We start from the raw sequence: 15,360 nt of genomic DNA, 5'->3' as shown, positions 1-15,360 counted from the left end.
ACTTTCCCACCTAGCTTTGTATCATCAGCAAACTTGGATATATTATACTCAGTCCCTTCATCAAATCATTAATATAAACTGTAAATGGCTGAGGCCCAAGCACTGATCCTTGCAGCACCCTACTAGTTACCGCCTGCCAACTGGGAAATGACCTGTTTATCCCTACTCTGTTTACTGTCAGTTAACCAATCCTCAATCCATGCTAATATATTACCCTAACCCCATGAGCCCTTATTTTGCGTAGCATCCTTTTATATGGCAGCTTATCAAATGCCTTTTGGAAATCCAAATATACTACTTTCACTCTTTTCCCCTTATCTATCCTGCTATTTACAACCTCATAAAATTCTATTAGATTTGTCAAACCAGATTTCCCTTTCATAAATCTGTGTTGGTTCTGCCCAATCATATTATGATTTTCTAAGTACGCTGTTACCATGTCCCTAATAATAGATGCTAGCATTTTCCCTACTACTGATGTCAGGCTAACTTGTCCCTCCTTATCGCTCTCCCTCCTTTCTTGAATAGCAGAGTTACTTTTGCTATCTTCCAATCCACGGGGACCGTTCTAGAATCGAGGGAATTCTGGAAGGTCTTCGGCTGGCTTATGATATATTACCACATAAGTAAGTAGGAAGGTCAGTGATTCCACAGTGTTCATTCACAACTCCTCCGAAAATAAAGCAGCCATGCCAGGCACAGCAGGAGCTGAATGTGACTTGGACTTCTTGTTTGTAAATCCCACCATACCTATCCAGTACAGTGATAAGGGGAAGAGAGTGGCAGCCATAAACTGTGAGTTGTAGCCGATTAGAGTAATATGCACATTCTGGAAGCTGGTCTCACCAGCGTGACATGCTCAGAGTAACAATGATGCACTCTGGGAGTCTGCTTGATTGAGTCTGTGCATTCGCAGGCTCAAAGAATTCAACAAATTTCCAGTCTAAGGCTTCTGAGACAGAGACAAGGCTCCAACCAAAAACATTCATGAAGATTTTCAAAAGTGCAAAAGTTAATTCTTACAGGTAAATGTACGGTGTTGCTGTGAATCTCTTCTTTATATCTTATGTTAGATATCTTATTTTTGTTGCTTTGTCAATCACCTCAGCAGAAAGTAAGATGGTATGGTAACCTCATTTTCTGCATCCTTACATCTTTTGAAGCACTTGTATTTTCCCTCCTATCTACTTTTAACTTCCTTATTTAAATGTACAATATATATTTAATTTGCATCTTTTTCGACATATCTTGAAATGCCACCTATTTATGGGCCCAAATTTCCTCAACCCTTTTTTCTGGCGCACTCACCTGAGGTGCGCCGCTCTTGTCTGCCTCCAAGCGCGCCGAAAATCTTCCTCCCGATTCTGGTCACTCTCCAGCCTCTCCTCGGTGGTGGCGTAGCGTGGTCAGTGGATTGTGGGCAGACAGTGCCGAGACCTCTGCACATGCGCGCTAGAGTGTGCGCGCATGTGCAGTAACTCCTAGCAACCCGAATCTGTGCGACACTCTGCAGACTGTGTAGGAGGGGCCGAAGCACGCCGCCCCCTAGCCCTGGCCGAATGGGCTCCCTCATCGGTGGCCCGTTGCATTCCCTAAGGTAGGACTTCTATTTTTTATGTTATTTATTGATTGATTGATTGCTTATTACTTTGGTCTTGGTGCTTTAGGTGCAGGGTTCCTTCTATTTTATATTTGTTAATTATTTGCTTATTACTTTGTTCAGTGCTTGGTGCAAATGTATTGCATTGTTTCGTGCTTGGCGCTTTAAATGTATTTATGCTTCTTTAATGTTGTTGTGAAGGTGGTTAGTTCTTTGCAAGGTCCCCTCCGCCCCCCCCCCGCACCCACCCATCGATGGCTGCCTGTACTGATTTCTTAATTCACCGCAGGGTTTTTCAGAACGTATACTTAGGCCGGCCTAAGTTAGTTTGGAATAACTTTTAGCTGGCTAAACTTGCTTAAATGGCCAAAACAGGCGGAAGTGGCTGGTAACGCCCCCTTTTGAAGAAAAAAAAAACCTAACTAACTCACTTACACTGGAGCAACTTAAACGGGGAGAATTGTGATTTTTAAGTTGCTCCAAAAATAAAATCTAGTTTCTCCAAAAAAAACGGAGCAACACCTGGGGAAACTTGGGCCCCTGTTTGGACCTTTAATGTATTGTCATAACCATTTTTGCCATCAGAGATTATTACTTTGTTGTTAATTGAGGAATTGTTGTTAATTGTTGTTAATGAATTCCTTGTTCCACACTCTATGGCCCCAATTATAACTACCAATACCTGGCGCAAACTGAAACTGGAACGGGGAGTTAAAACAACAGGTGCCAGTTAACCTCCACCGATTCTGTTTCCTTTCTGGCATGTCCCCATATTTACCTGCCCTTTTGAGCAGACCTCTTGCAGGAAGGAAGTGGGTTCCTACTTTAAATATGCAGATTGAATCCGATTATGTCATCAGGACCCAATCTGCAATATCAACCAGAGGCTAGAGTGGCAGGGGCGGGGGCAGAGCCAGCTCCCCCGTCAGGCAAAACCTGCCGGGAGCCAGATCCTGGGCCAGAAGAGGCCCAGCAGGTATGTTTAAAATGTATTTATCAGGTTTCCTTGCGGGCCAGGAGGGCTCCCCAGGGTCTCACAAGGAAGCCTTGGCTTCCCTGGAACTGGGCTACTGTCCCCCTTGGCCCCGACTGCTGCAAGACCTCTGCTGCCTTGCTCCGCTCCCTTAGCCCCCTCCCAATTGCGGCCCCAAGCCCCACTAACTGCCAGGGACTGTCCCCACGGACCCCAGCTGCAGCCTTCTGTCGTTAGCTTGTGCTCCCACCCGCCGGTCAGGCTATCAATCTTGCCGGCTGTCAGGCAGGAGATTGTAGCATTTTATTTAAGATTGCCGTTAAGATCCACATCCCCGGCCTTGCCGGATTCTTCGGCTGATTACATCCTCCCCCAAACCCACCATCCCAGTTAATATCGGGGCCAATTGTCCTTCAAAACCATCCACAGATAAGAAAAGCATCGAAGGAGTGAAGGAGTCTTTGTTCAAGAGTATGACACAAATGAAGCAAGTGTTTTGATTCCTGTGAATGTTTGACCACCTTAACAAAGTATTTTTGTCTCTGGTGAATTATTTATTGGATTCTTTCTTGCTGGTCACAACACACACAGCGTTAAAATCAAGTACTGCTAGATCGAGCTGCGGACAATATACATTACCGGGTGGGATGGAGAAAGCACCATTATGTGGATATTATCTTTTTATTGTGGTCATTATGGCATCAAGTGGATTGCACCTGTAACTAAAAGATGGACATTGTTCTTGGATAGGGATCTGTCAAGTCAATCCAAGTATTGGGAACATACCAAAGGGCCATGTATCCTTGTGAAGGGTAAATCATGTCTGACTAAGGTAGTTGAACTTTTTTGAAGAGGTCACCAACAAGGTGGACAGAAGCCATTTGATAAGGTTCTGTGCAAGAGATTATTAGCAAAGAGTGCAGGGAATTGGAGGTCACCGAATGACATGGGTTGGCAATTAGTTGGGAAGCAGGAGTCAACTGTAGCAGCATTTTTTTCTGAAGGCAGGGTTAAGGCACATCATCACTGCAGTGCAGGTGGAGCTTGTCTCTGAATTATGTTACACCCAGAAGTGCTCAATGTTGATCCTTTTTAAAAAGACTGGGGATAGTTTCCATTTCTCACCATTGGCATCTCTTGGCTTTAGGCAGTAAATCCAAACTTCTCTTTACTCCCATCAGTTCACATAACTGGCTCCAGTATTTTATGAAATCCGATTACATAACGTTTCACGGAATAGTTTATCACTAACAAGGGCCACCACTTGACAATAAATTCCATGCTGCCTGCTCTGTTCTGCCTTTCTGAACATAACCTTAAAATCAGCTCCTAAATGAGTTGTGCTGAGAAAAAAAAACTGTACATACCTTGTATTTTCTCTGGACCGGCTGAGAATACCAGCTCAATCTTCCCATATTCAGGAAACCGGTCATCTAGAATAAAATTGTAGAATTAAATGACTGTTAGAGAGCTAGAAAATTTTATTTGGATTTGGAGGAACTATTCTCACTTTTTTTTTGTCTAATTAGCACCCATTACAAAAATCAAATTGTAGATATTTATAAGCTATCTAAATGATGAACTGAATACAAATAGCATCTTTGTGTCTGCGTTAAAGGCACTATATTCATGGAAGTTGTTGTTCTCATGTGGTCTTTGAGCAGGAAAAATCATGTAACGTGAGAATCTCCCTTTCAGAGAACACTGAGTGAGCATCACTGCAAGTTATCTTTAGAATATGTGGCTTTTTATTTAAAAAATGTATTCAATGCTTTTTTCAATGATTAACAATGATTTTACAACAGAAAAATATGAAACTACACCGCGTTAAACTTTTAGATCAATACATCACACATTTTACACAATTAGATGGTACGTGTGTATTTTCCCATCTTTTCAACCCTCCCCACATCATATACCATCCGTGTGCTGTGGGGGAGAGGAAGCAACAAAACGTTGTCAACACTCACGATTCACTTGCAGGTTCGGTTTAAGAGAGTTCCGTGCGTAAATCACAATCACTGAAAAAAACTTGCAAAAATCATGAGTCTTGCAAGTGAATCATAAGCATTGGTATCAGAGGTGAGTGACTTGGTCCCAGGTCTCTGCCAGTGCTGGTCTGTAATTGGCTATTGGGAGGTGATTCCAGAACATTTCCCGTGGATTACAAGATAGCAAATGGAACCCCACTATTTAAAAGGAGGGAGAGAGAAAACGGGGAACTACAGAGCAGTTAGTTTGACACCAATAGTAGGGAAAATGCTAGAATCTATTATTAAGGACGTGGTAACAGGGCACTTAGAAAATAATAATAAGTTGGGCATAGTCAACACAGATTTATGAAAGGGAAATCAAGCAGACTAGTTAAGGGGGAACCAATGGATGTGGTGTATTTGGATTTTCAGAAGGCATTCCATAAGGTGCCACTCAAGAGATTATTAAACAAAGTTGGGGCTCATGGGAATGGGGGTAATATACTGGCATGGTTTGAGGATTGGTCAGAAAACAGAGAGTAGGAATAAACGGGTCATTTTTGGGTTGGCGGGCTGTAACTGGTAGGGTACCGCAGGGATTGGTGCTTGGGCCCCAGCTATTCACAATCTATATCAATGCTTTGGATGAGCGGACCAAATGTAATATATCCAAGTTAGCTAATGATACAAAGCTAGGTGGGAATGTGAGTTGTGAGGAGGATGCAGAGACTTCAAGGGTATATAGAAAGGCTAAGTGAGTGGGCAAGAACATGGCAAATGGAATATAATGTGGATAAATGTGAAGTTATCCACATTGGTAGGAAAAATCGAAAAGCAGAGTATTTTTTTTAAATGGAGAGAGATTGGGAAATGTTGGTGTTCAGAGAGACCTGGGTGCCCTTGTACACAAATCACTGAAAGTTAACATGCAGGTATAGCAAGCAATTAAGAAAGCAAATGGTATGTTGGCCTTTATTACAAGAGGATTTGAGTAAAGATGTCTTACTACAATTATATAGGGCCCTGGTGAAATCGCACCTGGAGTATTGTGTACAGTTTTGGTCTCCTTACCCAAGGAAGGATATACTTGCCATTGGGGGAATGCAACGAAGGTTCACCAGACTGATTCCTGGGATGGGGGCATTGTCATATGAGGAGAGATTGAGTAGACAAGGCCTATATTCTCTAGAGTTTAGAAGAATGAGAGGTGATCTCATTGAAATATACAACATTCTTACAAAGCTTGACAGGGTAGATGTAGGGAGGATGTTTCTCCTGGCTTAGAATCTAGAACTAGGGGTTACCATCTCAGAATAAGAGGTTGGCCATTTAGGACTGAGATGAGAATAATTTTCTTCACTCAGAGGGTGGTGAATCTTTGGAATTTGCTAGCCCAGGGGGCAGTGGATGATCAATTGTTGAGTACTTTTAAGACAGAGATCGATAGATTTTGGATATTAAGGGAATCAAGGGATATGGGGATAGTGCAGGAAAGTGGAGTTGAGGGAGAAGATCAGCCATGATCTTATTGAATGGCGGAGCAGGCACGAGGGGTCGAATGGCCTACTCCTGATCCTAATTCTTATGTTCGTATGTGTGCAAAAACAAGCAAGGGTGGCAGGTTCTCCAATTCTTTGTGATGTGGGAAAGTCCCTCTGACTATTGAGAACGAAAGCTCACAATTAACTACTGTCTGACCGTTTGTCTGTAGTTAATTCACAGGTACAATTGGCGATAGTATAGAGATTCAATCAATTTACCTTTATTGGCATTGTCGAGGTCCTCCTTCCCAAACACAAACCCAAAACCCTGGATTGAGCCGGTGTGAAACTGAAGCCGGAATATGACGTCTCTCGTTGCAGAGCGGTGCTTCTTGTGGTAGCATTTAACCTGCAATCAATTAATTTCCTCATGCTGAATATGTAATACCAATCTTAACATTCTTTCAAAATGTAACTATTGTATGCACAGTCCATAGGGATATACAGAAAAACAAAGGCCATTATAGTCTATTAAGCTGGTCTCAAAAGCTATAACACATCACATAATATACTCTCCCATAGTGCTCAACTGCTTCTCCTGACAGACATCCCTCCAGTTTCCTCTTGAATTCTCTCAGATGATCTGCCTTCCCAAGCAGTTCACTCTACATATTACCCTCCGTGTAACGTAACTACATCTAAACAGTCGGTTTAATTTTCCTCTTCAGAGTTTCAGTCTATGTCCCTTGTAGAGATTGTTACTGTATCAAACTTAACTAGCGTTCATTCAGAGAATCTACCCTCAGCTATTTCTTCTCCCACGTAAACATTCCCAGTTTCCTTAGCTTCTTCTTGTAGCTTAGATGTCCAACCTTCAGGTATCAATTTAGTTGCCTTCTGCTGTCCCCCTTTCAGAGGTAGATGTTCCTACTGTGGTATGGCAAACAGAATTGCACACAGTACTCTCAGTGAGGCCAGGCAATGTGACTTGGATAGGTTAGGTGAGTGGGCAAATGCATGGCAGATGAAGTATAATGTGGATAAATGTGAGGTTATCCACTTTGGTGGTAAAAACAGAGAGACAGACTATTATCTGAATGGTGACAGATTAGGAAAAGGGGAGGTGCAATGAGACTTGGGTGTCATGGTACATCAGTCATTGAAGGTTGGCATGCAGGTACAGCAGGCGGTTAAGAAAGCAAATGGCATGTTGGCCTTCATAGCGAGGGGATTTGAGTACAGGGGCAGGGAGGTGTTGCTACAGTTGTACAGGGCCTTGGTGAGGCCACACCTGGAGTATTGTGTACAGTTTTGGTCTCCTAACTTGAGAAAGGACATTCTTGCTATTGAGGGAGTGCAACGAAGGTTCACCAGACTGATTCCCGGGATGGCGGGACTGACATATCAAGAAAGACTGGATCAACTGGGCTTATATTCACTGGAGTTCAGAAGAATGAGAGGGGATCTCATAGAAACGTTTAAAATTCTGACGGGTTTAGACAGGTTAGATGCAGGAAGAATGTTCTCAATGTTGGGGAAGTCCAGAACCAGGGGTCACAGTCTAAGGATAAGGGGTAAGCCATTTAGGACCGAGATGAGGAGAAACTTCTTCACCCAGAGAGTGGTGAACCTGTGAAATTCTCAACCACAAAAAGTTGTTGAGGCCAATTCACTAAATATATTCAAAAAGGAGTTAGATGTAGTCCTTACTACTAGGGAGATCAAGGGGTATGGCGAGAAAGCAGGAATGGGGTACTGAAGTTGCATGTTCAGCCATGAACTCATTGAATGGCGGTGCAGGCTACAAGGGCCGAATGGCCTACTCCTGCACCTAATTTCTATGTTAGTCTATGCAATTCATGAACACTCCTGGGATCAATGCACCAGCCCTCTAATTATCAATCGAATGAAGCAAGAAAAATTGCATTTAAATAGCAACTTTAATGGAAATAAACATCCTGAGGTACTTCACAGACCTCATATGGAAAACGGATGCCGAGCCAAGAAAGGAGAAAGTAGGAAGGACAACCAAAAGCTTAATCAAAGAGATAGGTTTGAGGAGGACAGAACGGAGAGAGGCAGAGTGGTTCGGAAGAGAATTCCATTTTGCTCTCTCCAGTGCAATGATGATTTTGGCAATGTATCACACACTTTTCTTAATCACATGTCTCGCCATCACTGGTAACCTCAGAGAAATGATCACATTTCAACTTAAAAATTAAAAGTTTGAGTCCTTTCGACAGGGCAGAATGGGAGAAATTTCCCTTGGTTTATATGATTGATGTAGCGCATTCCTGATGGTGCTGCATCGTATCAAGAGTTTTAAATCTCATTTCTGAAATAATCAGTGGGTAACACAAGTACAGGTCCAAAAATGGCACACAAGGTCCATTCAAACTTATCAATCTTTCAATTTGAAAGAAAAAACACACTTTATTGTTTACTGGGCACTGTCTCTGATCAATATTTATCACTAGCTTTTGCCCAAAAATAAACAATTTTCTCATTCTATCAACATGTTGATGGAATGTATTCAGATTAGACAGCTTAAGCAATAGAAACATAGAAACATAGAAAATAGGTGCAGGAGCAGGCCATTCGGCCCTTCTAGCCTGCACCGCCATTCAATGAGTTCATGGCTGAAGACACGTGTTTACAAGTTTCAACTGTTGCGAAGGTGGGCACAAACATGCAATTAAAAAAAAATCAAGTTATGATTTTAAAAGCCTCCAATGAGTATTTCATCCTGAACCGAGCAATATAATCTTCAATTACTTCTGTAATCAGTTCGAACATTTTTGAACTGAATCATTAAGCATTCCATACTGAAGATTCTCCACTATGTTCACCTTCACCGAAATGTTATCAAGTATGAGATTATATTTAACAAATCACATAAGAAAAGGTTTCTTTGTGCCTCTAGTCATGGATTCACTGAAGTTTGTTCTACATGACTGCCAACCGCTGTCATGTTTTGTCAATCAGTAATTCTACTTTTGCAAGCAGTCATGATACCAGGTTTATGTGCATTCTGGAATGTGTTCCGACTGCTGCCATATCTCCACACTCTTGTGAAACTGTTGCAACTCAGCATTGTGACACTACAAAGATTGTGATTGATTGGACTACAAACATAACTCTTGGTGTTTGCTTCCAAAGCCAAGACCATAAATCATCTGTAAAGCCTCTAGAAAAGCATGCTATTTGCTTCTTTCTGGTTTTGCACTTTCAGGAATCTCATTCTAATTGGAAACAGAGAGGACTGTTGGCAATCCCTCCAACGACGAAGGACCGCATCCAGTAACTTCGGATTATAATATCACAAACAGAATCACAAATTACATTTTCTATCTTGGAAAAATATCCTATTTATGTTTGAAGGCTAGTGGAAAAGGGTTGAGTTTACAAGGTCTCCTTATGGCAGAGTTCTCCAAACCTTTTCATCTTAATGGACTGCCGAGTACCATGAAGATTTGCATAACTAATTACAACATAAAAAATGAAAATCAGAGACTACCAACAATTTAGAACATAAGCTTACAAGTGTTGAAATTTTTTTTTTTTTTAAACTTGCAATATTTGTTATTTAATGCAATGTGTTTTTTCTCATCACCTTACAGGCCGCATCTCAATTATAATGATTTTCTCTACTTCATGTATTACATATCAAAATATCTGAATTATATGGGCAAGTTATTTTTGTAGATTATTCTCTCTTAACCACCACAATTACACCTTTGTCCTTTACTTCACCTCTGCTCAAACTCAGGATGATCAGTATAACTTGATTTCTCCAAAGGCCTCCTCAGCTCCACCTTTCATAAACTCTAACTTGTCCAAACTGCACCTGCATGAAGCATCACAGTAAATCCCACCACCTCAGTCCTTGTGACTTCCATTTGTAACATAATCCCCTCAAATCCTTATCCTTGTTTATAAATCCCTTTATCCGAACACTGCAACCTCTTCCAGTCTTGTATTCCAACTCATGCTTCTTGGTCTTCCAACTCTGACCTCAAAAGTATCTTCTGTTATTTTTAAAAATTCAGTCTCTGGATGTGGGCGTCGCAAGCAAGGCCGGTACTTGCTGCCCATACATAGTTGCCCTTGAGAAGGCGGTGGTGGACCACCTTCTTGCAGTCCACGTGGTATTCTTTGTCGCAGTTTGATACAACTGAGTGGTATGCAAGGCTATTTCAGTGGGTAGTTAAGCCTCACATATAGGCCAGACTGGGTAAGGATAGCAGGTTGCCTCAGTGAACAAGTTGGATTTTACAACAATCTAACATCATCAAGGTGATTTTTACTTGAACTGTTGTAACTGTTTAAAGAAGTTTCTAAACTTCTCAAACTGCATGGTGGGTTTTGAACTTGTGTATATGTGCTATGCTTTAGTGAAACGTACAGTGGTACATGTGAACAGGTGACTGCCATAGTATAAGCTAATGTGTATGTGCGAATGGGAAAGTACTGGATGAGCCTGTATGTATGTATATGGCTGATGGTCTCGATGCAATGTTCCCATTAAGCTGCATGGTCACACAGCACTCCAGAGAACCCGTGCAGCAAGCTTTTCAATGTAAAAACCGCACTCGGGCGTTTTTTTTCAATGGCCGGCGTGGGTACATTGTCTCGATGTCTGTAGTATAATCATTGTACCACACTCTGAGCAGAGACTGTAGTGCAGTATAGTGGCCAAAACCAGCCTGGCACAAGTGCAGTGCAAAACCCATTGTGGTGTGCACGGAGGTCCAATTACATATGCATGAATGCAAATTGGCCCACATCATTTTAAAATGGCCATTTTGAATTATCAAAGTTACTGAACAGTCACGCCGATTGTCCTGTTCAGACCAGACATGTGGTCATCCAACAATGTAAACATTGGACAGAAATTTGAATACAAAAGGTTCCATCTCTCAGCAAAGTTTTCTTTTAATTAAATAAATTAATAGAAGACAAGTGGGTAAGGTGTATATTTTGCAGGATTACTTTTGGTGAAATTAAATCAAAATAACTGAATATTCAATTCACTAAAAATCTCTCCAGGAACAGTGCAAGAAATTTATATTGAAAATGGCAAAACAGTCCCAATTCTGATCTGCCTCTGACGCCATGATAGTAAGCAGTCCAAGATACTGAACCAATAGATTGATGCAGTGAGAAGTACTTCACTGCTGGTGGGGTTTAGAGTGTTGCGAAGATGACAAAGGGAATCACTGCACTACACTTCTGAAGCCTTCATATTTTGACGCCTTGAGAAGTGTTACAACATTAAAGATGCCATGTAAAAATGCAAGTTGCTGTTATTCTTATTCCAAGTACGAAAGTGTCTGATGCTTCTGCCATTGCATGCAAAGTAGCAACAGTTTCCAGTTCCTAAAATGGCTACTCATGATCTCAATCAATACAAATACATTTGCACAAAGAGAATGCTCGAAGTATCTGTGCATAGCATGTCATACTGGCTCCTCCAGGGATCACCCTTTTGTCTGAGCAGGCAAGGCGAAGTATTCTTTTACAGCGCAACAATCAAAAGATACAAAAGCAGCATCTACAATATGTTGTGTATCTGTAGAGCATGCACTCCCATGTTCCGCCACCAGGGAGCACATTCCCTGAAGTCCCAAGGGATCCCAGCATCCCTTGGGAGCACTGTATATAAGCCGGCCCCTAAGGCCTGTTCCACACTCTGGCGTGGCTGAATAAAGACTGAGGTCACGGTTACTTTAACCTCCCTGTGTGCAGCCTCATCTGTGTAAGGAACACAATAACTGGCGACGAGAATACGAATCCATGCAAAGATGCAGCAAACTGTGGGCATCCTGGAGAAGTTCTCGGAGGGTGAGGACTGGGAAGGCTATGTCGAACGGCTAAACCAGTACTTTGCAGCCAACGAGCTGGATGGAGAAGGAAGCGCTGCAAAAAGGAGAGCGGTCCTCCTCACAGTCTGCGGGGCACCGACCTACAGCCTCATGAAGAATCTTCTGCCTCCGGTGAAACCCACAGATAAGTCGTATGATGAGCTGCGTACACTGGTTCGGGAGCATCTTAACCCAAGGGAGAGAGTGTTGATGGCGAGGTATCGGTTCTACACGTGCCAGAGATCTGAAGGTCAGGAAGTGGCGAGCTACGTCGCCGAGCTAAGGCAACTTGCAGGACAATGTGAGTTTGATGGCTACCTGGAGCAAATGCTCAGAGACTTTTTTGCACTGGGCATTGGCCATGAGACCATCCTATGAAAACTTCTGATTGTAGAGACACCGACCCTCAGTCAGGCCATTGCGATAGCACAGGCGTTTATGTCCACCAGTGATAACACCAAACAAATCTCTCAGCACACAAGTGCTAGCAATGTTCATAAATTAACTGGAACTGTGTTTGCAAGCAGAAATGTACAGGGCAGAATCCACGAGTCTGCAACTACCAGCAGACCTCCGGTGACCCAGATGACTGAGAGTCCGCAACAAAGGATGAATGCAAGGCAATTCACATCTTGTTGGCGTTGTGGAGGCTTCCATTCAGCCTATTCATGCCACTTTAAAGGGTATGTTTGTAAGAACTATGTAACAATGGGACACCTCCAACGAGTTGCAAGCTCTGCAAATCCTGCTAACGCACACCACGTGGCAGAGGAAGATCGGTCTATGGGGGATCGATTTCAAGCCTCAGAAAGAGGCGGCAGATGCTGAAGTACACAGGGTGCACACATTTTTGACAAAATGTCCACCGATAATGCTAAACGTAAAACTGAATGGCTTACCCGTAGCCATGGAACTGGACACTGGCGCTAGCCAATCCATCATGAGTAAAAAGATGTTTACAAGGCACTCAGACCAGTCCTGAGCCCCATCCACACGAAACTGAGAATGTACACCAAAGAGCTTATCACTGTCCTGGGCAGCGCCATGGTCAAGGTCACCTACGAGGGCACGGTGCACGAACTGACACTCTGGATTGTCCCGGGCGATGGTCCCACACTGCTTGGAAGGAACTGGCTGGGCAAAATCCGCTGGAACTGGGATGACATCCGAAAGCTATCACATGTCGATGAGGCCTCATGTACTCAGGTTCTTAACAAATTTCCTTCCCTTTTTAAGCCAGGCATTGGAAACTTTTCCGGGGCGAAGGTGCGGATCCACTTGGTCCCAGAGGCACGACCCACTCACCACAAGGCGCGAGCGGTACCTCAAATGATGAGGGAGAGAGTGGAAATCGAGCTGGACAGGCTGCAACGCGAGGGCATCATCTCCCCAGTGAAATTCAGCATGTGGGCCAGCCCGATTATTCCAGTACTCAAAAGTGATGGCACGGTCAGGGTTTGCAGCGATTATAAAGCAACAATTAATCGTTTCTCGCTACAGGACCAATACCCGCTACCTAAGGCAGATGACCTATTTGCGACGCTGGCAGGAGGCAAGATGGTCACCAAGCTCGACCTGACTTCGGCCTACATGACGCAGGAGCTGGAGGAATCTTCGAAGGGCCTCACCTGCATCAACACGCACAAGAGACTGTTCATCTACAACAGATGCCCATTTGGAATTTGGTCGGCTGCAGCGATCTTCCAGAGAAACATGGAGAGTCTACTCAAGTCGCTACCACACACGGTGGTCTTTCAGGACGACATATTGGTCATGGGTCGGGACACCGTCGAGCACCTACAAAACCTGGAGGAGGTCCTCCAGTGACTGGATCGCGTAGGGCTGCGGCCGAAGAGGTCGAAATGCGTCTTCATGGCAACAGGAGGAGTTTTTGGGGAGAAAGATCGCGGCGGACGGCATTCGGCCCACAGACGCCAAAACAGAGGCTATCAGGAACACGTCCAGGCCACAGAACGTCACGGAGCTGCGGTCGTTCCTGGGACTCCTCAACTATTTTGGTAACTTCCTACCGGGGTTACGCACTCTTTTAGAGCCCCTACATGTGCTATTGCGCAAAGGTGAGAAATGGGTATGAGGAAAAAAACAAGTAATTGCTTTTGAGAAAGCCAGAAACATTTTATGCTCCAACAAGCTGCTTGTATTGTATAACCCGTGTAAAAGACTTGCGCTAGCATGTGACGCGTCGATGTACGGAGTCGGGAGTGTATTACAACAAGCTAACGTTGCGGGGAAGTTGCAACCTGTCGCCTATGCCTCCAGGAGCTTGTCTAAGGCCGAGAGGGCCAACAGCATGATTGAGAAAGAGGCATTAGCATGTGTGTTCAGGGTAAAGAAAATGCATCAGTACCTATGTGGCCTCAAATCTGAGCTGGAAACCGATCACAAAGCCCTCACATCCCCGTTCGCTGAAAACAAGGGGATAAATACTAATGCCTCAGCCCGCATACAAAGGTGGGCACTCGCGCTATCAGCATATAACTATACCATCCACCACAGGCCAGGTGCACATGCTCTCAGTCAGCTACCATTGCCCACCACGGGGGTGGAAATGGCGCAGACTTGTTAAGGTCATGGAAGTGTTTGAAAATGATAACTCACCTGTCACGGCCCGCCAGATTAGGACTTGGACCAGCCAAGATCCTCTGCTGTCCCTTGTAAAAAACTGTGTACTGCATGGGAGCTGGGCCAGCATCCCCGTTGAAATGCAAGAGCCAATCAAGCCGTTCCAGCGGCGAAAGGACGAGCTGTCCATTCAGGCAGACTGCCTGTTGTGGGGTTACCACGTAGTGCTACCAAAAAAGGGCAGGGAGACGTTCATCTCGGATCTCCACAGCACACACCCGGGTATAGTAACGATGAAAGCTTTAGCCAGATCCCACATGTGGTGGCCTGGTATCGACTCTGACTTAAGAGTCCTGTGGACGGCAATGCAGCGTATATGCTCAGTTGAGCAACGCACCCAGAGAGGCATCACTAAGTTTGTGGTCCTGGCCCTCCAGACCATGGTCGAGGATCCATGTTGACTATGTGGGCCCGTTTCTCGGTAAAATGTTCCTGGTGGTGGTGGATGCTTTTTTAAAATGAATTGAATGTGAAATAATGTCGGGAAGCACTGCCACCGCCACCATTGAAAGCCTTTGGGCCATGTTTGCCACCCACGGCCTGCCTGACATACTGGATCAGTGACAATGTCACGTTTCACCAGTGCCGAACTTAAAGAATTCATGACCCGCAATGGGATCAAACATGTCACCTCGACCCCATTTAAACCAGCCTCCAATAGGCAGGCAGAGCAGGCAGTACAAACCATCAAACAGAGCCTTAAACGAGTCACAGAAGGCTCACACCAAACCCGCCTGTCCTGAGTACTGCTCAGCTACCGCACGAGACCCCACTCGCTCACAGGGGTGCCCCCGGCTGAGCTACTCATGAAAAGAACACTTAAAAC

The 15,360-nt window shown here is 44.0% G+C and overlaps 1 protein-coding gene across 8 annotated transcripts in view; it reads right to left on the bottom strand.

Annotated features, from left to right (window-relative positions):
* LOC139264547 (tensin-3-like) overlaps window positions 1–15,360 on the bottom strand; it is a 548,053-nt gene that overhangs the window by 130,065 nt on the left and 402,628 nt on the right. For all 8 annotated transcript variants that reach the window (XM_070881176.1, XM_070881175.1, XM_070881177.1 and 5 more), the window contains 2 exons: window positions 6,307–6,436; window positions 3,941–4,006 (listed from right to left, as the gene is read on the bottom strand). In XM_070881176.1, coding sequence (XP_070737277.1) covers window positions 3,941–4,006; window positions 6,307–6,436 — 196 coding nt within the window. The remainder of the gene's footprint in view (window positions 1–3,940; window positions 4,007–6,306; window positions 6,437–15,360) is intronic.

This window comes from Pristiophorus japonicus, chromosome 5, assembly GCF_044704955.1.
Source record: "Pristiophorus japonicus isolate sPriJap1 chromosome 5, sPriJap1.hap1, whole genome shotgun sequence".
In the NCBI taxonomy this organism is placed as follows: domain Eukaryota; kingdom Metazoa; phylum Chordata; class Chondrichthyes; family Pristiophoridae; genus Pristiophorus; species Pristiophorus japonicus.
Note: the sequence above shows the minus strand (reverse complement) of the source record. Positions and strands in the feature narration are given on the sequence as shown.